The sequence below is a fragment of the Chinchilla lanigera genome, unplaced genomic scaffold, assembly GCF_000276665.1.
Source record: "Chinchilla lanigera isolate Chin_1 unplaced genomic scaffold, ChiLan1.0 scaffold00030, whole genome shotgun sequence".
NCBI classification, from domain to species: domain Eukaryota; kingdom Metazoa; phylum Chordata; class Mammalia; order Rodentia; family Chinchillidae; genus Chinchilla; species Chinchilla lanigera.
The window spans coordinates 19,523,472-19,545,480 of record NW_004955431.1 but is presented as its reverse complement, the minus strand read 5'-3'; the positions used below and the strand labels follow the sequence as shown (position 1 = coordinate 19,545,480).

The 22,009-nt window shown below is 41.8% G+C and overlaps 1 protein-coding gene across 16 annotated transcripts in view; it reads left to right on the top strand.

Moving 5' to 3' along the window:
* Ablim1 (actin binding LIM protein 1) overlaps nt 1–22,009 on the top strand; it is a 287,439-nt gene that overhangs the window by 139,094 nt on the left and 126,336 nt on the right. For all 16 annotated transcript variants that reach the window (XM_013515787.1, XM_013515789.1, XM_013515788.1 and 13 more), the window contains exon 2: nt 6,260–6,394. In XM_013515787.1, coding sequence (XP_013371241.1) covers nt 6,260–6,394 — 135 coding nt within the window. The remainder of the gene's footprint in view (nt 1–6,259; nt 6,395–22,009) is intronic.

The window sequence follows — 22,009 nt, the reverse complement described above, 5'->3', positions numbered from 1 at the left end:
GGGGAAATACTTTTAACTCCCAACCTGCTAGAGTTCACCTTCCCCAAAATTAAAGAACTAATTCTAGGGGCTGGGGATTTAGCTCAACGGCAAAAGTGCCTGCCTGGCAAGCGCAAGGTCGTGAGTTCGGTTCCCGGTACCGGAGAAAAACAAAAAAAAAAAAAAAAAAAAAAGAACTAATTCTACAGAATGACAGAGGTTAAGAGTAAGAAATTTTATTGCGGGAAAGATTGTTCCTGCCTGAGAGTGACAGGAGAGGGCCCGAGCGGGCTGCCCTGGATCCCACTTTCTAGAGGAAGTTCTGTAGAGCAGAATCACGAGGTGGGTACAACGTGGGACAAAACTATGATCAATCAATAAGATTGCAGGTATAGCTGTTAGGTAATGTTGATCCGATGGGGAAGCAAGTCGCTTAGCAAGTGTACATGGAGAGAACAAGAATTTCTGGGGAAGGGATGGATCCAAGGGTCTTGTCCACCCACCAAGGTGACCGATGTTTATCTAGGCTTTATTTATTGGACCAGGTGTTATCACTTATCCCTGGGGAGGCATGTAGGTCTGGTCATTTTGTCTTTATCTTGAGGCCTGGCCCAGAACAGATGATCCTCCAGCCACAGTTGTAATAGTTTTATCTTTTGTATTAACTCCCACAAGAGCCTAGCGCTGTCTGACTACTTATAATATTCTGACCTAACACAGCTGTCTATAATGCTACCTTATAGAGCTCTGTAGGAGAGAAATGATACTGAGTAGATACGAGGGCTTAGAGAGCCATCTAGCATGGTGTCGATTCAAAGACTGGCTCAAGGATCTAGAGTGGGAAGGGGACTTGGAAGGGCTCACTTGTTACCTGGGAGATTCTGAATATTTCAGGTAACCCAGAGCAAGATGTAACTCCTGCTGAAACTCTGTCATACACTTGTGATTTCTACCCGATAAGGAGGTTGTTATTTCAAAAATGCTTTCTCTGATGTGTTGTTTCTCATGGTCCAGCTCACGGTCTGTCCCCTGGAGTAGCATAGCTTGGGGGCAAGGCAAGGCTGGCTCTGGATTTGAAGGACAGCCCAGTCATCCCAGCCTGTGGAAGGCCTGGGCTTTGTGGCCTTTGTCTAAGACCTGGAATAGGAGGATCTCCCCAGAGAATCAAATTCAATTCCATTCCATGAGATATTAAAAAGTGACATATTAAAAATGGGACTTTGGGTTTCTTTCTTGCACTGGAGTTTCTTTTTTTGTTTTTCTTTTCTTTTTGAAACAGGGTCTCATTATGTGGCTGAGGCTGTCCTTCACCTCACTGTGTAGCTCAGGCTGGCCTCAAACTCATGGTAATCCTCCTGCCTCAGCCTCCTGGGTGCTGGGATTACAGACATGTGCTACCACACCCGGCTACACTAAAGGTTCAGAGATGTGGCTGATTTGCTTTTGTTTGACTATAAAAGAAAATATAAAATCCTTAATTAGACTTACAGTAGGAAGTTTTGTCTGAGCAGCTAAAGTCTTTCCAAACTGGACCACGGGTAGTAGAGAACTCTGTTTACCTTTTCAGGCCAACAGACTGTTGGCTCTTCATCTGCATTTCCTCGTGATTTAGAAAGTGTGGGACCGCAGTCTTGGTTTGTTGTTGTACCCACCTTATTTGGGTAACAGAACTGGTGAGCCTTGAAGACTTTATCTGCATCTTCCCAAGTTCCAGGATGAAGCACTGGAAGAGCTGGGAAGAGCTGGGAAGACTGGTGGATGAAAGGCACTGCTGATAGTAACTCACTGGTTACTTGGGGCAAGAACGTAAGATTTTCCCTTTCTGGTTTCCCCGCACATATAGCTTGTGAAGGGATTACTACCGTCAAGCTGGTGAACATAACCATCAAGCCATGTACTGATAGCAATTCCTCCTTTCCCCTCGTACAATCAGTTTGTGTGTGTGTATGTTTTAGAAACAAGGTTTCACTATGCAGTTCAGACTAGCCTTGAACTCACCTTATAGCCCAGGTTGTCCTTGAATTCACAGTGATCCTCCTGTCTCAGCCTCCCAAGTGCTGAGATTACAGGCGTGCATCAGCATGCCCAGCACAAGAAAAACCATTTTTAAATAAATATTTCTTTTGTGACACACTAATTGTACATATTTATGGTATATGGTATGACATTTCACAGTGTGTGAAGATCAGACTGGGTAATTGGCGCACCTGTCACCTCAAACATTTATCATTACTTTGTGTTGGCAGCGTTCAAATCCAGCTAGCTATTTTGAAATCGTTATTGTGAACTATAGTTTTCCTACCATGCTATTGGACATTAGAAGTTACTTTTCCTTTGGGGCACCCCTACACCCATTAACCATCCTCTCTCCATCCCACCTTCTCCCTGCATCATTTCCAAACCTTCGTAACTGCTACTCTATTGTCTATTTCTGTGTGATTGACTCTTTCACATCCATATGTATTTGAGAACATGTGGTATATGTCTTTCTTTTCCTCACTTACTTCACTTAACAAAGTGTCTTCCTGTTACGTTTTGCTGCAAATGACAGAATTCAATTCTTTTGATGGCTTAATTATATTGTGCACATGTTCCGCATTTTCTTTAGCCTCGGTTGCTTCTATTTCTTGGCTCTTGTGGGCAGCGCTGCAGCAGGCATGCAGATGCAGTTGTTTCTTCAACATACTGCTTAGGGGGCTTGGGGATTTAGCTCAGTGGCAAAACGCCTGCCTGGCAAGCGTAAGGTCGTGAGTTCGATTCCTGGTACCGGAAGAAAAACAAAAACAAACAAACAAACAAACGACATACTGATTAGTATTGGGATTGTTGGCTCCTATGGCAGTTCCAGTGCTAGTTTTTTCAGAAACCACCATCTTGCTTTCCATAATGGTGGTACTAACTCACATTACCACCAACAGTGTAGGATAGTTTTCCTTTCTCCAGATACTCACCAACATTTGTTATTTTTTAGACTTTTTGGTAATAGCCATTTTTAACTGGGATGAGAGAAAAAAGCGCTTTTCTAATACTGGCACAAGGGGTTCTGATTCAGGGATCAACTTGGTCACCTTGAGAATTATCACCAAGCTATGGATACCTTAGCACACACACTCTGGATATTTCCTTTGTAAGCCATGTCCTCGCTGCTGCTTTTAGAACTGCTAAATAAATTATTGCCTGACTTGTAACAATTTCCTGATTTATATGGCATGGGAGGAACACACACTTAGGCATCAGAATGCCCTGAGCATAAATCTTTGTGCTCACATTTACTGTTAACTTGAGTGAATTGTTCAACTTCTCTGGGGCTCTGTTTTTCTCATCTGATCAATGGGAACAATATTGCTCACCTCACAGAGAAGACAAGATTGGTGAGGATGAAATATTTCCCTTGGAAGTAGGAATTAACTTTTTCAAAAAACAAATAAAAAAAAACCTCACATACTATTTCCCAGCACTTGGAGTAGAAACTTTTTTTGTAAGTGAAACTTTTTCTTAATGCCCAGGCAAATATATTTTTGGCCTTGATACAGAGCACTTTCAAAGTCAGTGGTCATTCCAAGCTCCTCCTTAATTCCTTTAGAAAATGCTGAGTTGTGTTGTAAATGCAGGCTTTCCAGAGAGATCCCAGCGGGTAGATAAGGATATGCAGGTGAACTGCAATGCTGGTCCCTTGCCTGATGGGTCCAAGAGCTGGTACAGAGAGTGCAGATCAGGTGTTTGACCCGAAACTACATCTGCTCTTAGGCCAGATTTCACAAGAAGAATCTTGTTGCTCAGAATTTAGCCAGTAATGGATTATTTGGACTGTCTTGTTCAAATTCTTTCCATGTGAAACGAGAACATTACAGAGGCCTGAGAAAAACAATGAGCTGTTATACTTGCATGTACAGTGAGCTCCCTACTGTAAGGTACTCTTTTTTTTTTTTTTTCTGTACTAGGGATCGACCCCCAGGGCTTTGACACTGAGCTAAATCTCCAGCCCCTAGCTCTTTTTACTTTTTTTATTTTGAGGTAAGGTCTTGCTAAGTTTCCTAGGCTGGCCTCAGACTTGCCATCCTCCTGCCTCAGCCTCCTAGAGTGCTGGGATAACAGATGTATACCACCACACCTGGCTCATAAGGGGTTGTCTAAATTGAATCTCAGCAGTATCTGCCCTAATACCCCTGTCCAATGCCATTTTACCATTTAAGAAAAAAAATTCATCCTTCTTCTTTAGGTTGCTTGATTCATTTTAGGTTTTTCTGTTCTTGTCCCATATTATGCTCAGGTGGGTACTTCCTGAAGACATTTGTATATATGACTTGGGTTCTGAGAACCCAAATCAGAAAAGGAATCTGATAGCAGAAAGGGCCGTTTGCACTCTTTGGCTAAAGAAACTGCAGACTAACGGAAGATGCATACCTAAATCACACCAATAAACTTAACTAATAAAAAGAAAGAGGAAGTAAAAAAAAAAATAACTGAAGGCCGTTGGTGAAATTCAGTGTCCTCTCACTGCCTGCTCCACTGGCCCTCTGTAAAGGGAGGCACATTCTATTCTCAGGCCAGGGCAGTCCTGGAAACCAACAGAATAATCCTCCAAAGTCTCACCATGCAACTTTAATCTGAAAAAGCTCTAGAAATCCCCTGGTCCAATCCCCTTTGCTTTATAGAAAAGGAAGCAGGCTCCGAGGGCTTCACATGGTTCCTAGGTTAGTATTTTCTGAATGTTCTTATTAACACATGTTTGTGATACGTAATGATTACACTCGCTGTGGGGAGGTGAAACACATGCATAATGCACCTTAATTCTTTTTTTTAACCTTCTCCCTATTTCTTGATCTCCTTCCGATCTGTAAAAGCTCTACCTCCCTTATGATAGACACTGTGAAATGATAGGAAACCGCTGAAGAGTAAAGGGCAACTGGGATGTGGGAAAAGAGAAGGGAAAGAAGGAGAAATTTTGTATATATGTATATACAGGATAGTTAGCATGGTTATTCTTCTGTCTTCTATTTCTATGCTGAAAGAAACTGTCAATGAGTCTTTGGCTGACCAGTATTGCATGTCTATATCTGTTTTCATGAGAAGCCACTTTGAAGATATCAATACAGAATACAACAAGCATTGTTAATTCCCTACCACTTTGTTTGTAACTCTGTATTGTCTGTACTGTGCTTGTGATGTTGTAAAATGTTGTATGTCTGTTAATGTTTCCCTCCTTTTATCTTTAAAATAAAAAAAAGCTCTACCTCCCTATTTCCTATTATCTTTTATTTTTCTCTTTAAATTATTTATACTTTGAGTTTCTCCTATGAGAAAAACCATGCAATGTTTAACTTGTCTGTCTGATTTATTTCACTTAGCATTATTGTCTCAAGGTGCATCCCGCATGATTTAATTATTGCCTGCAGTGTGTGTACCAGGAGCCATGCATATGCACATAATAGGAGTCTCATAATAGGCCTCCTACAGGCCAAGTTTCCAAATTAGGCTTAGGAAATCTTCTCTAGTGAAGCTGACTGGAAAGTGCCCAATATATGCTAGTTAAAAAGTAAATACTGCTTTCTGTACTTCTTTGGTGCTGGGGTATTCTGCTATATCCTAAGAGTTGCAGTTGAAAGAGGGGTACAAGTGGGAAGAAAAAAAATCCAGGAATCCAAAGAAATGGTCTCCACGCTCAAGGAACTTACAGTCTATAGCAAATTCCAGCTAAAACATGCTAGCTGAAGAAAAAGATAGTACAAATGCATCATTAAGAACATTGAAACAGGGCTGGGGATTTAGCTCAGTGGCAAAAGCGCCTGCCTGGCAAGCGCAAGGTTGTGAGTTCCGTTCCTGGTACTGGAGAAAAACTAAAAAAATAAAAATAAAATAAAATAAAATAAAAGAACATTGAAACAGGGCTGGGGAAATAGCTTAGTGGCACAGTGCCTGCCTGACAAGTGTGAGGTCCTGAATTCAATTCCTAGTGCCAAAAAAAGAATATTGAAACAAACAAGATTGTATATTTAATGGGCTAGTTGTGCAGTCCTAGAGAGGTTGGGGCAAAAGGGAGAGCACAGCAGGCTCCAAGGGGAACAAGCCTGGTGTGTCCCCATTACTACCTTAAAGCCATTACTACCTTAGTTATCTGCAGATCTGATGCTTATGGTATGGGGCAGGGCTGTTACTCAGCTCGTGTTATTGAATCAGTATGTGACTCATTTATTCCAAGAGATAAGGGTAGCTGTGTGTCCCTGTGAGGACCATGTTGTAGGAATGCTCCCATCTAACCTGGATCGTTTGTCTTTTCCAGTGGCCCACCCTCAGGACCCTCACCACCCGTCAGAGAAGCCTGTCATTCACTGCCATAAATGTGGAGAGCCATGCAAGGGCGAAGTGCTTCGGGTCCAGACCAAACATTTCCACATCAAATGCTTCACCTGCAAAGGTACAGTGCCTCCAGCATGCCTGCTTAGTAGCATGTCACAAGCAGTACCTGTCCCTTTGGTGCCTTGCTGGTCCCTGGATGGTAGCAGGAATGCTTTCACAAGCTGTGAGGAATCACTTCGCCCTAGTTTGGGACCTGGTGAAACTCTTGGGGGAAAGACAGGGGCCCTCAGGACTGGTAGTTCCCAGGCCTGTGGGTGCTCAGTGAGGTCCCTGGTCCTGGGAGACTGAGTAAATCTGTGGAAGAACAATGAAAATGGGATTTTGTGTTTTGTGCTTTTTATTTATTTCCCTCTGAAATGAAAGATTCCTACTGCAAAGTAACCTACTGCAAAGCATCCATTCATTAAAGGAGGACTGGGAAACTTGTGATATTGGGTACTAAGTCTCTATCTTTTCTTTTTCTCTGTGTGTGTGCATGTGTGTATGTGTGTGTGCGTGTGTGTTTATGTGTTGAGAAGTGGGAACTGAGAATGCTTTGAAGGTCTCCAGGCAGAAAAACATCTCCCACCCAAGAAGCTATCAGTCTGAGATCAATTTCCATGAACAAGCCCTTGTTCTGGGCTCACAAAGGGCCACATCTCAGCATGAAGTATGCCGGCCCATTACTCCAGAGCCACTGTGTGCCTGACAGGGGAAAAACGGAAAAAGAGAGTGGTTTGTGTGTTTCCTGCAGAAACATGTTTCTTGAGCTGAGGGCACATCTGGGTAGGCCAGGATGCAGATAAGCAAGGTAGGGAGAGACACAAGGAGGGCAAGACTCTGAGCTTGTTTGTAGCTTTACTCTGTCCTCTGCACATGGTCACCACCTATCTCTGGAAACTGGGCTTCATTTTGAGTCGTAGGCTCTGCCATCCCAAGCCTTCCACCCATGACCAGGAGGCTCTCAGATAGACCCCAGGTTACCAACTGACCTTCAAAGATTAATAAGAAAGGAAGGGGAGTTTTTCTAGAGTCTGTGGCTATTTGCTTCAGTGAGTGTAGTAGCTTTCCAGCAAGTAACTTTTCCAGAGAGAGAAAGCATTAGCATCAGAAGCTTAGATGAAAAGGAGGAGGAGGGCAGAGGGAAGGCACTCAGCTGCTTCCTCTGAGCTCGCTGGTTGTGTGAGGATGATTAGTGTATTACAGCCAAGCGTTTCTCTAAGTGAGTAGCCAGAGCTGCTCCTGCCACTGGGGGTGGGGGAATGGGTAGCTGTGTGAGCTGATGGAGATGTTAGTTTGTTCCAGTGTATCAGCCACTTAACTATATACGCACCCATTAACGTCATACGATAGACCTTAAATGTACACAGTGAAATGTGTTCAGACCAATTGATGTAATTTACCTGTTATGTAAAGGTTATATTTAATCCTCCTCAACTCCCCTCTGAATAAGTATGATAATCAAACCAAAGCTTTCAGACAATCTAAGTCACCAGGAGACACTAGAGTGACACCCGGGACGGAAGGGTGCTGCTACACCACAGGGCTTGAGCAACACTGTGACCTCAGCAAGTTTCTTGTGTCTCTGCAGCTCAGTGTCCTTTATCTGCAAAGTAACGAGAGCAGACCACGCGACACTTACGTCACTCCGGGTCTGAAGTGTGCAGATTCTGTATCTAGGTAACCAGATATGTGTGTAGGATAGAACCAGAGGTACTGGGGTAGCGTGTCAGAGAGAAAGCTGTTTTCTGGTTGCATACGGTATAGCTAATTTGGAATCAATAGTATATGTTGTTTTATTTGTTTTCTCATAAGTTTTGTAAGACATGACTCTTGGAGTGGATTTAGTAGGAAATAAATACAATTCGTAGATGACTGTGGTCCTTCTATGCATTTGATATTTCTAGTAAACTACTCAGATCTGGGCTGTCCATGTTGAACACATCTAGGTATTCGAATGCACATCCATCCATGTTGCCTGGGGTGGATGCTTCCTTGTTTGTTTTTTTCTCTTCTAGTTTAAAACTGAGGACCAAATGTAACTTATTTATAATGGATAGTTAGAAAGTACACTTTGCTTCACACTATAAATGTATTCCTGAAAAAAAAGCTGATATTTTGCTCAAGAGCGCCTGCTATTTATAGGAATTACTTTATGGCTTAACACAATGTTGCTAAAATAAACATGTCATCTATTCTTGTAAATTTGTATTTTTCTCTCATTTGATCTGTCATTATCCACTGTCTTGTGTTCCATCTTCCTAGGGTCACCCTTTCCTTTAATATCCAAACAAAGCAGTTTAAGTTCTCTGTAGCTTTTACAATAGAAAAGCCATGACTTCTCCCAAGATTCTAAGATAGCATTGCCCAATAGGAATATGGGGCAAAGCTCTGTGTGTAATTCCAAATATTTTAATAACTATGCTAAAAGTGAAAAGGATGATATATCTTATTTAACCCTATGTATCTAAAATATTATCTCAATATGTGATTAATATAAAATATTGAGATATTTGACTTTTTCATACGTAACACATCTTGATTTGAGCTGGTTGCATTTCAGGTGCTCAGTAACCAATATGGGCTGTGGCTACCATATTGGATGCACAGTGTCAATGAGGTTTGCATTCATATGCTCTCCTGTAGGTAACCTCGTTGGTCTCTCATTGTACCCCGGAGAGAAATGGCGGTTGGTATGAGAAAAATAGAGATAAGAGACAAGAGCTGGGGTCAGGTGGAGTTACCTCTTGCCTGATGAGCACGAGGACTGGCTTCAACAGTAGGGGCGTTTGTTTTATACATTTGCAAAGTTAGTATCATGAGAGATAATGTTGCCTAGCAACTAACGACTATACTTGTCCAGGCGGGATGCCTTTTTCAATTCTGAGGCAGCTTGATGCCTGAGGCACTCTGGCTGTGTCCTGCCCTCACACATATGACCAATATCCAGCTCCAGCAGCTCCCAACACTCTCCTGTCCATTCTTGCACTAAATTTCTGGTCTTCCCTTGTGAGTTCTAAACCTTTTTCATTGTTTCATCCTATACTGGACATCATTCCCTTCCTCCACTTCCCAAAGTATCACTAACACCAGGCATCTGTTTTCAGCAGACTTTACTGAACGCCTGGAGTAATGCAGAGAAAGTATAGAATGGAGTAGCATGGCTTAGGCAACAACTGCTTTAATATTTTCCTTGCCATCTGCAATGAAAGAAATTTCTCATTGGCCAGTCCTCTCCCCTCCCTGCTTCCTTCCTTCCTTTTTTCCTTCTTTCCTCCTTCCTTCCTTCTTCCTTTTTTTCTTCCCCTCCCCCTCCTCTCTCCTTCCTTCCTTCCTTTTAGTTAAAAGACTCATTTTCAGACAGGTTTACAGAAACATTGAGCAGAAAGTACAGGCCAGGGCCATTTTTCATACTTGTTCTGAACTTTCTATGCCCCCCGTCTTGGTTTTCTTTTTCCTCCTCCATAAAGAGTCTTTTCCCTCCATCCCAGTTGCTCAATCAGATCAGGACTGAGTTCCTTAAGACCCCCACTTTGTAAGTCAATCAGGACGGTTTTCCAGGAGGACCTGCAGTCTCCTCTCTGATAAGGCTTTTTCCTTCTAGTCTGCATAATCCTGACTGAAGCCTAACCCTCAAACAACAGTTCCTTTTCTTCCTGAGACAGCTGAAGTGGAGTTGTGATCTGCAGACAGGGAGTGAGTTTATGTACTGGAACAAAGGCTTCTGAGTGAGGCATGCACACCGAAACAAGCTTGGCTTTGGGTCAGGAGCTGGCAGAGTACGCAGGAGCATCTTCACATGCCAACTGTGATTCCCCCTGGAATCCTCTCCCCTGCTGCCCTTCACATATACGCTGTGTTGAGAGCCTTATAGCTTGACTGGGCAGTGGTTTTGTTTTGCAATTAAAATGAAAGGTCTAAAATATGAATATCTGTAGCAGTAAAAACCAAGGATGAATGCTTTTTTTAAAAAAAAAAATATGCCTTGAAAGAAGGAACAAAGAGGACACTGAACATTTTATTTGAAAGCTAAATATGAAGAAAAAGGGGACATATTCCTGTGGAGGAATAAGAGACTATGCATATGCTTAAATCAACTGGTAGTCTCTACAACTTCCTAGTTAGGTGTAATAGGTAGCTAGTTAGTTAGCTGTAATAAGATCAGGCAGGGTGGGTGAGCAGGAATTTTGCTGGTGAACCCATCTCACTTCCTGAAATGCCCAACATCTTGGGATATGATGGTCTGAGAATTATCCATCCATTTACTAAACATTAGTTGAATGTACATACACTCCATACAGGTTGTCATCTATTTGCAGAAGATTAAAAGGGATAATATACCATGTTTGCATTCAAAGAACTCAGGAGCTATTTGAAAACACACATAAATAAGGAACACTTATGATACTGAGAGTAATATGACTGAGATGGGGAGATGTAGAGAATGCAGAGTGGAGACTGGGAGAACCACAAAGGAGATGACGTGGTCCACTAGGTAGAAATAATGTAAGGTGGTAGTCAGTGTAATAGAAAATAGACAGATGTAAGTCGCTTAAAATGGGTAGGATTTGGTGACTAACAATAGGAAGAGTGATGCAGGTTTCCAGTTGGACTGCTTGGGTGGGTGCATGGAGTCACCACCAGCTAAAATACAGGAACACTTGCTCAGGTAGTGCTGGGTGAGAGATAATGAGGTCAATTTGGTTAAGTCACACTCTGCATCGAGGATTCGGGAGATCTGGCACTCCAGAGGTACTGACCTGTGCTTGGAAGGATTTCCAAATCTTTGGCACCTGGATGGTAACTGAAGCTATACGGTTGTGTGTGAAATTTCCCAGGGCCACAGTGAGAGGCAGAAGCTGAATACTAAGGAATGTATTAGTATCTGAATGAGGTAAAACCATCTATCACGTTGGAAAATGTACCCATCTGGGAATAAGAGGAAGAAAGTGGTTTAATTGATAGGTGGATTCTGTAATTAAATGAGATCACAAAAGCTTCTGTTATTTCTTATAATAGCCTAGTGGGAGTAGAACGTGACTACAGGATGCTGGGTGGAGGTGTTCTGACTTCAGTTCTCAACAGTTTTGTTTTGCTTCTTGCCCATTAGCAGCAATAATCCTATTAACTTGACAGAATTGTTTGGATGCTTTCTGTTCATTCTGTGATATTGTCCCAGTGATGTGCTAGGTTAATTTACCCTTTTGTCTTCACCAGGGATGTATTAGATACTCTATGCGGATAAGAAATAAAAAAGAAAATTAAAGGCACTCTTTGCCATTTGGGTGTGTTGTGTAGTATACCTGTTTTTTTGTTTGTTTGTTTGTTTGTTTTTTTTTGCAGTACTGGGGATCAAACTCACAACCTTGCACTTGCCAGGCAAGTGCTTATGCCTCTGAGCTATATCCCCAGCCCCTATACCTGCTGGTTTCTTCTCTGTGTTGAATGGCTTCTAACGAGGGATAAATGATCAATATCTGACACTTCTAAGTAGTCCTTAAATGTAAATTATAATTCGTTTTAATTATATACTGTATTTTTATTGTTCATTCTTTTGATAGTCATTATAACAGTTGTTTCTCTTGAGTATTTTTCAGGGTATTGCCCTAGATCTATTCTATTCTTCCAGAAAGTTCTAAGTGCAGGTGTGCCCAACCTGTGGCTCACGGGTCACATGTAGTCCTGGATAGCTACTAACACAGCCCACAGGCCATACACTTTTACCATTTTTATGTGCTTTTTAGTGATATTTTTCATGACTCCACCTTGCAGTGCTCCAGCATAGATGGTGGAGATGACAACAGAACGCTGTGTGGGAGGGTGGCACAGTGCCCTGCTAACTCCACCGCCTGTGAGCTGACGCTATCTGTGTTTGTGCGACTTGGAGAGTAAAATGTAGCAATTACTGATATCAGAAATAGTATTTTAACCTCTCTGCACATGTATGCACCTGTGGAGACAGGTGATTATTATTAAGCACCTATGTAAATTTTCTTATTTCACTGTTAAATTTGGGCTTGTATTAATTTATAAAGTAATGTAATAACTTATAATATTTTTAAAAAGAATTTTTATTACTCATACAGATTAACTAGATTATGTATGGGCCAGGGAAATTCCTCTTCACCCAGCGCAGACCAGGTAATCCAAAACATTGGACATCACACCCCAGAGCATTTAGAAAAGACCAATGGGGAAGGGGAGGGCAGAGGGCTGCCCAGAGACCAAGGAGACTGGTTAGCCAAACCTTCCATCTGCAGGGAGCCTTTTCTGGACTATCCTATATGAAATTTCAACTGCTCCTACATTGCCGCTCTTCTTTATCCTCTTTTCTCTAACACCTATAATTCTTTAGCGTATCTTATTCATTTCTCTTCTCCCGCTTGAAGGCAGAGATTTTCATTTGTTGTATTTATGACTGTTTACCCAGTGCCTAGAGCAATGCCTGACCTGGCAGGTACACCATAAAGGAGTGAATGAGCAGCTATTTCTCTGGAGCTTGAATATCAGTAAATGTTTCCCAAGGCATAGCTGGTCCAAAAAATCTATGAAGTCCTTACTATGACATGTGTCCTCAGATGGTCACTGCGGTGATATCATCTTGTGAAGAGTGCAAGACACCTGTCTCTGATTATGGAGCCACCTGTCTGCCTGGCAGAGACAGCAGCTCAGGGAGCTTGTGCTGAGGGCTCCTCTCTGGCAGTTCCTGCTCCTGCTTACTCTTTCCTGGTTCAGCCCTCTTGCTTTCTCATCTGGGCTCTCATGGCAGACTGGTTATGGGTTATTTTGTGGCTCAACTAGAAAAGTGATAGAGATGCAGAACAATGGGAGCGTTTGTTTTATTTTGCTGTTTTTTGTTTTTTGAGATAGGATCTCACCATGTAGTTCAGGCTGGTCTTAAACTCACTGTGTGTCCCAGCTTGGCTTCAAACTTGTAGTGATCCTCTTTCTTCAGCGTCCTGAGTACTGGGATTACAGGTATGCATCACCACACCTGGTCTCCAGACACAACATTTCTCATACAAGAATAGTTTCTCTTCACTCACTGTTTAATCCAAATTTTTGCAAGGATGACAATCTTTATAACAATGAAAGAACAGCTTCCAAGTCCACAGAGATGGCATCAAAGCTTAAACTTCATTATATTATGTAGTATTTATTTCTCTAGATTCATTACCTATAAGGAAGTAACACTAGCATTGGATTTATGGTAGTGGAATAAATTTGCCTTTAATTTTCAATTTTTTGGTAATGTTGGGGTCAAACCCAGAGCCTCACATGATAGGCATGTGCTTTTCCACCAAGGTATTTCCCCACCAGTACATGTGCCATTAAAATAATTGTATTTAAGAAAAATGAAAATTTTTTTAAATTAAGGAAATAGAGTTGAGGGAATGAAAAGATAGCAACCAGTGGTGAAAGTGGTACGTGAGAGGGGCTGGGCCAGTGTGAGAATCCCTGGTCTGAATATCATGCTGGTGGTTGTGTCTGAAGCAATGAGACAGCTTGCATGGTGGCCTGAGGAGTCAGTCTGACTGACATCTTATAGCCATGCTATCTCCTGAAGAGTGGAACAATCAGTACACAACTGCACTTTTGTAAATGCCATCAAACATGTGAAGTATTATGGTGATGTTGGTCTGCTGCTAATTACACTGCATTAATGCGTTTTTGGTTGTAAATTTGAAAAGTATCATATGAGTGTGATAGAATCCTAGAAACCCCAAAGGCTGAGGTGAAAGGATCACAAGTGTGAAGTCAGCTTGGTCAACTTACTGAGATGCTGTCTCAAAGTAAAGTTTAAAAAAGGATGGGAATGTAGCTCTGGGGTTCTATCCGTAGTACTACAAAAAGAAAAAAAAGCATCACGTAAGCGTTGACTCAAGGAGCACCAAGATGGGGAGTGGTAAGCAGCAGAGAAAGAATCTCTCTGAGTGTTGCTGTGCAGATGCTGGAATGTAGCAACATGAGGAAGACTAGAAGGAGGGAAGTGGGTCCCCTGGACCCAGGAAGGACCTGAAGTGCCAACTGAAGCCCATGGAGACACTGAAGAAAAAAGCTTCAATGAAGAAGAAGGAGGTAGTGGGCGATGTCTTCTCCCTGAGATGGGACTCACTGCACAAGAGGAGTGGTTCAAACCTGTGGACACACAGTGACTGCTGGCAGCCCCAGAGGCCTCCACAAAGAGATACAGTGGAGGGAAGCAGCATATGTGAAGGACTGTCCTAGCTGGTAGTGGGTGCTGAGGACTCAGTCATCCCATGTGAGACAGCACTGGGCCAGGAGTCATTTTGGAGAGGGGCCTCTGAGCTCAGAACTCAGAGCAGGTGCTGGCTGAATGTAGCAGCTCCCAGCTTGCCTCAGGCCCACAGAAGGTGTGCTGATGGCTGCAGGCCAGATGAGTCTGCTCTCGGCCAGAAGGTGCAGGTTTGCTGAGATTACCCACTACCCACCCGCCAAAGCTACTGCTCACTTGCTGGGATAAATCAACAAGGATCGGGACTCTGTCTCCACACATTGTCTACCAGGGACAGCAGAGACAAACCTGGAAGTGGACTTTCTTCTCTTTTTTTCTAATTTCTCTCTTTCTCTCTCTCTTCTTTATTTGTTGTTATGTTGGTGGTGGTTTTGTTTTTGTTTCTGTTTTTTGTTTTTTCCCCTTCATTGTTTGATCTTGTTTTTATATGAGTGTGAACATAATTTCTAGCCTCTTTGTGGTTTTGCCTCTTTGTAGCTTGATGTGAAGCTATGCAGAAAAAATTGAGTAGGGTACTCCAGGGTAGTTATAGGGATTGCAACTCAAGATGGCTGCAGTCTGAATCCATACAATTTATCTTTGTACCCATAAGTTCAAGACTGACAAATGAAATCAATGATTACCAGAGATGAAAACCCTGGATAATCTAGGGGTGTTATTTAAGTTATGAGCATAAGCATTTGTTTATTCAAAAATTTTTTTGAGTGCTTAAGCACTCACAAATAAGTTAGGTATGACTAAGTTATAAATTAAATATTATCTCTATTTTCACAGAGGTATTAATCAGACATTCAAACAATCATAGAAATGTGACTTACAGCTGTGATGAATGAGTAACGGGACAAAGATGGCAGTGTAGGAGTGATGTGAGCGTGCACCAAAGAGGACTTTGTGCTTCGGGGGCCAGTGGGCAAGAAAGGCTCACCCACCCATTTCCACTTCTTCAAGAAGAGATATTTGAGCTGACTTATAAAGGAAGAAAAAATAACCACCTAATTCCTCCTTGTAGTAAAAGTCAACTAAACGGACTTCATTAATCCAAAGAGCAGGTTTCCATTCATTCTTACTCAAAGTCACTTCATTTTTGCATAAATTAACTAAGAACATTGACCTTGACTCACTTCATATCTTTGCCATGTGAATTGGTTATGGAACATCTGCCATTTAGCCACTCACTGAGCTGGGCTATGAGACATATATAGGATACAGTAACTGCCTCCTAAAGAACCTGGGATCCATCAGGGAGCAAGGACTTATGAGTGGAACCGAAGCAAACAGCAGAATGGGCGCAGGTGAGTGTTCCAGACACCAGTTGTAGTGAGTGAGGAGCCGTCTAAAGCTCAGTACTTTGAGTATGTTGCCAAGGAAGGGACAAGACATGAACTGCATCCTGTAGTGATAGATCTGTGTCTACCTGTTTTCTGCAAGGTCAGAATGTCTAACTTCTGAAATAGAACTTTGGAAAGTAGTTAAAACTATGATCTTGATGTTCTTTTCTTTCCACTGTAATCCACGATTTGACCTAGATATACAGGTCAAGAAAGTGGGCTCGTGTAGTCCATGTCCACAGTGTGCTCGTGCTTGCTATCCTGGGTGAAAGGCCTGTATTCTACCTTGAATATTTTCTAACCAAAGATGTAAAATAGCCCCCTCAGAGGTCTCCTCTCACTTGTAATCACCTTTGTGACTGTAACTGTAAACTTTTAGTCCACCTTAAACAAATTTTACCCCATTGCTCCTCCTTAAATGGAAAAGAGCTGACGATTGATTTCCTTAAAATAACCTACCATAAACTTAGAGACCATTATTACTCTGACCTCTTTTTAGGGGAGGTTTAATCCCAATTTCATCTACTTTTGTATTCTTTTCTATTCCTTTAATTATTCCTGTTGCTGCCCATGGTCCTGTTCTTCTCATCGACCTTAAATTCTGGCACACTCAACTGATGGCTGTCTTACTGTCTCTTGGAGGCCTTCTTGCAATTGCTAAGCTCAACAGAGCATGGTCTGGCCCTGTACAGGACACCAATAAGCAGAAATTGTCTCCTGAGCTGTTGAGTTGTGGCCAGTCTTGGTTGCTAGAAGTTCGAGAGTCCCATGAGACTAAAGACATTGGCTAAGTGGAGTCGTACAACCTCGGCAGTACCATACGGTGTCACTTAGCCACTTTCAGTGGAATGGACAGGACTGTGGGCTGAATCAGACCCAAATGCCCTTTACCTCATTTTATGCCAGGAGAACCCCAGCTCCAGACACCAGTCTCACTTACGGCAGTATGCTATAGGAGAAAGTCAACAAGCTTCCATTTCCTAAAGCATTGTGGAGGATACAAAATAGCACACAAAGCATCTTTGCCTTCAGTAAGCTCAAGGTGGAGAGGACGAGGTAATTACACTGGCAGTATATGCAGTATTGCAAAAGATCAGAGTAAGAGCCAGATGTCAACAATTGTTCCAGAGCCCAAGGGTGTGGGTGGAAGTAGGGGCTATGAAGAGGCTTCTAGCTTCTTCTGGAAGCCAAACTCAGTCAGCCCCATAGTCTGGTGAGGCAGGTGGCCGGCATCAGCAAAGAGTGAGAGTAGTTAGAGGGGATGTATATGGGGGAATCTGTTTGGCTGCAGTAAAGTGCTGGCATCTGGGAAGGGTCAGATGAATATTTGGCAGAGCTGAACAGGAAAGCTACTAGGTAAAATTGTTGTTCTTATATTAATATGAGGGAACTTACTAGAGGTCTCCGAGACTCCCATGCAAACTGCATCCTGTGGTGATGGATCTGTGTCTACCTGTTTTCTGCAAGGTTAGTGTATAGATGCAGATACACATCTCTGGGGCTTGTTCTTTGGTGTTTGGGGGTTCATAAAAGGCACAGGTATACCAGTACCTTCTGGAGACTGGAAAGGGGAAGAAGATGAGAGAGAAGAGAAACCTCAGTACAATTTGCCTGTGGATCCAAAGTTCAAGGTAGGCCTATGGCTGCCTTTGGGATCTCTCCTAAGGGTAAGCAAATTTGGCCTGTTAAGTACAGGCAGCCATCATTTCTTTCTTGTGCACATTTTCAACCCTCATGCCTGAAATTAAAGTATGGTGGAAGAATTCAGTGAGCTATTATTCCTGGTGGTACCTTTGTTTCTTGAGCTGTCTAAAATTAATATTATTAGCACATGAAGTTTAATAACAAATGCTAAAAACAAACAATATATTTCAAAGATTTTATTAATAAACAGAGGTTCTGGAATGGTTGCCTTCCTACCAAGGCTCTTATTATTGTGATCTCAAACTCTGAATTAACTACAGACCCTCAAATGCCTTGCTTTGGCGTCTCATTTTACCATCTGGTTGAGCTTATACCTCTCTTCTTACTCAGAGCTGATCATTGATTTTGATGTGTGTTTAGAATTTAATGTGAAAAGCTATTAAAATATGTTTTTGAGTCTTGGTATTTGCTTCCAGGAGAACGCATTAGCAAAAGTTATTTCTGGCGAGAAACTGCCCCCTCACATTATTGTTGATGAGTCTCTGTTCCAGCTATTTTGGGCCCCAGGCTGTAGTGGATTGCCTTCCAAGCTACCTTGTGTGGTTGTTTCAAACACACTGCTCTGAGTTTCAAAACTAAAATGGACCGACTTGGACGCCCTCACTGGGATGGAATTTTGAGAAGATGTTATTGAAGTCTACCTGTATAATCATTATAAAGAAAGAGTTTAATGATTGGGATATGCTTTGGATGAAATAAATATTTTTAAAAATTCTGATTGGAATTGAGGATGGAAGAAGATAAATAGTTGGCATTCATGGTACTTACCCATAGGTGGAGTATTTGGGAATTCTGGTCTACCCAACCTGAGTCTCTAGCACATGGCACCCGGGGAGTGAGCAAGAATGTGCTGTTCTAGGTGGGGTAGAACAAAGTTTTGATCTCACCAGGAGTAAAGTAGCACTTCTGGAGCACATGGTCCTTATCCCCAGAAATGAAAGTGGGTAACCCAGGTCTCAGACCTCAACATCATGGGGGAAGTTCGGTGGAGCTCCTTATACCGTATGATGGACGCATCTCTGGCAGAGTGGCAGACAACTAACACCTGTCCTAGACAAGAGAAAAAGAGACCCACAAAATGCTGCTGGCTTCCCAATAAAATTCTAATGTTGCTCAGAATTCAGTTGAAGCACTGATAGGTTATGTCCATCCCTACCCTCTGTTACTGCCAACAAACTGATCAAAACCCAGTGAGAGCAGCGCAGCAGAGAGGTGTGTGTCCCCTGCTATGGCTGGAGACAGGTCTGCATTTCCCTCAGACTCACCCTTGGGCAGGACTTTAAGTGTGACCCATTCCACTAAGTGTTCAGCAATATGAAGTGGTTGACAGACAGATGGCATTGCACTGAGATGAATTTATTAGAATATCTAATGTAATTGCTGTTTTTAGAAAGTTGAAGACGTAGTTGCTACTGGAGCCCTGTCCACACCACTAAAACACCGTTCTGTGTTCACCCCATCTAACTTTGTTTCATGGTATTTGTACAACCCAGGCAGCTCTTGTTAGTTTTTTCTAAGATTTTTTAAAAATATGCCTGTTACTAATTTTACAACTTTTATATAAAACTTCTTGGATGTGCATATTCCCACTCAATGTAGTAGTTAATTGTGTTCAGTAGTTTGTAGAGAATGAATTCAAGAACATAAAACCAAAAACACACAGGGCTGTCTGTAGCCAGGCTTTACAGATGGCAAAGCAGGGCAGGATTCAGTGGGGGCCTTCTAATAACTGATCGTGAGGAGAAAGCAACTCCTTCCTTCTCCTGGTGGCACTATGTTTAAATGAAAGGAATCCATCCACACTTTCACCTAGGCTTATGCTAACTTTCAACTAGAGGAAAGACAAATGGAACTCTTAAAGTAAAAAATCTAAATATCTCATACTAAAATTTGATCTTACTTATTGAGATTTTTGTAATTATATAGATGGGAAATTTTTGCTTTGTGCCATCAGTTATAAACATTTGCTAAACTGTTAATATAAAATGGGTGAAATGTTCTTTAAAATGTGTTTCATGTTCATATTGACTTTTTTTGGTTTAAAAGATTAACACCTTTGTCGATATACTTTTTAAAAAGTTAAATCTATGACACATACAAATGCTGAACGAGGATGTGTCAAAGATCGAGTAAGTTCATTAGTGACAGAACCAGCAGGGTGCTAAAGTTGCCTTGAAGGAGAACTGAAGGAATGGATCATTAAGACACTCAGGAAAGAATGTGAGGTTGAGATGGCTGGAGAGATAGAACACTAATTAGTGCTGCAACAGGACTATAACACCAGGAAGAAATCACCTGCATCTCCTCTGGACAAAGTGAACGTTAACTTGCAAAGTCTGAACCTTTAATCAGCAGTAAAAAGCTTGTCAAACACAGATCTGTTCCCCTAGATAATGAAATAATCCTGCTAAGCTGTTGAGGAATGCTCCAGAACAACACTGAAAGAAAATACTTTCCTCCTTTTACCTTGTTACTAAGTTTGGGGTGATTTCTCTTACCATCTTACTGTTAAATAAGGTGAACTTCCATTAATAGTTAGTACCAAGGACAGTCAGATTCATACCGAAGATATAATGGAGAGTTGCTGGGAGCTGGATGAATTAATGCACTGACCAGTCCACTTGAAAATGATTACGTTGGTAAATTCTATATATGTTATCACAACTGCAAAGAAAATTAAGAATGAGCAGACACATAGTTTTATGAAAAAAGTTAACAATTCATCATTCTCCTGAGAGAACTTAATTACCTTCTGTCTATATAAACTCACTTTTCCTTGTTTACAAAAATGTAAGTAGAAGTTTCTGAAAATAAGATTATTATAATTCTTTACTCTGTGACATTTGTTGTTTTCACTTAATGATACATCACAAACTGCATGCTGATTTTGTGTGTTGATCTAGTCCAGTCTTTTAACGCCCACTTCACGGATTAGACATATCATAATTTATTCAGCTACTCTATGATGACAATTCAGGTTGTTTCAGACTTCTGATGTTTTTGTTTTCAATTTTGTTTTGTTTATGTTTTGCCAGTACAAACATGATTATAACAAAATCATTGGAATGCAAGAGTGTGATGCTGAAGGCAGGTATCTCAGGGGTGACAGCCATAAAACAGAGGAGGAGAGCATGGCTCTGCGAATGGTTTTGTTGGGGAACCTGATTGGATTTACTGGCCAGTTGAAAATGTTAGTGTCACAGTGGGGAAGTGGCTGCTGTTACGCATCCATTAAGAGACGAACAGAAAAACAATAAAGCTTTGAGGGGAGGGTAGTAGAGAAGCTGAGAGGTTAGAGCCTCTTTGGAAAATGCTCAATGTGAGGTAAGTGTGCTGTCTGTAAATCACAGACAGAGATCATGGATTGGAGAATCCATTGCACAAAGTCCTAGTTGAAGCTACAAGAGTGGCTGAGGTCTTCCCTGAGAGAAGGAGATGGCATCTGTAGGAGCTACCTACATTTAGGGCCCTGAAGCTGAGCCCTTTTGCTGGAATGCAAAAGAGGAAAGAGCCTGAAATTGTGTCACAGCCACTCAGACCTAGGAAATATAACACTGTGAAGTTCAGCTGCATGGGCTTTCCCTCTCACTGCTTGTTGTGTGTGCCTGCAAGGACGCCTGGCTCTTTATACACTGATTTCCCTGTTGTCTAAACCACCAGAGATAACGGTACAGTTTGGTAAACCAGCCTGGGCCACCGCTGCTTTGAATTCAGGGGAAAGGTAGATCAGATCTCAGTGAGGCACAGCTTGGCATCTCTCAGCAGTGTTAAAAAGAAGTATTACATTTTTAAGGCTACACTAGGCTCATAAAACTAAGATTTAATAAGAAGAGTATATGTCAGTTGCACAAAGCCGTGTGAACCAGAGAATATTGAACAGAGGTGCCCCACGGAAACAGTACACACAAAGAATTTCTGAAATATTCAGTGTGTGCTTTAAAACTCTCATTGCTGACCTCTATTAGCGTAAAGGTTTCCCCATTGCCACCAGATCTTTTTATAAAAGAACTATGAATTTTCATATCAAGTCATATGATTTTCATATCAAGATTGATGGGCGGTGAGAATAAAGGGAATGACTAGTGATCCAGATGCATTGCTTTGCCACTTCTCAGGGCTTTGAGAAACACCTAAGTTTGTCAGAGTAACTGAGTCATCAGAGTGGCTGATGTCGCAGAGGTGTGAGATCAGTGGGAACCTGCCAAATCTGAAGCAGAATTCAGTTTTACCAATTGTATATCCTGCATTGTATTAGATAGTCATGGTTGGAAGTTCCTGAAGAAGAATCCAGAACAGTAAAGATGACAACTCTTACCCATAAAGTGCCTTATCACTGAGGGGAAAAATCATATGTACCTGGAAAAATACTGAAAAAACCTCTAATGCATTCCGTGCTCTAATAAAC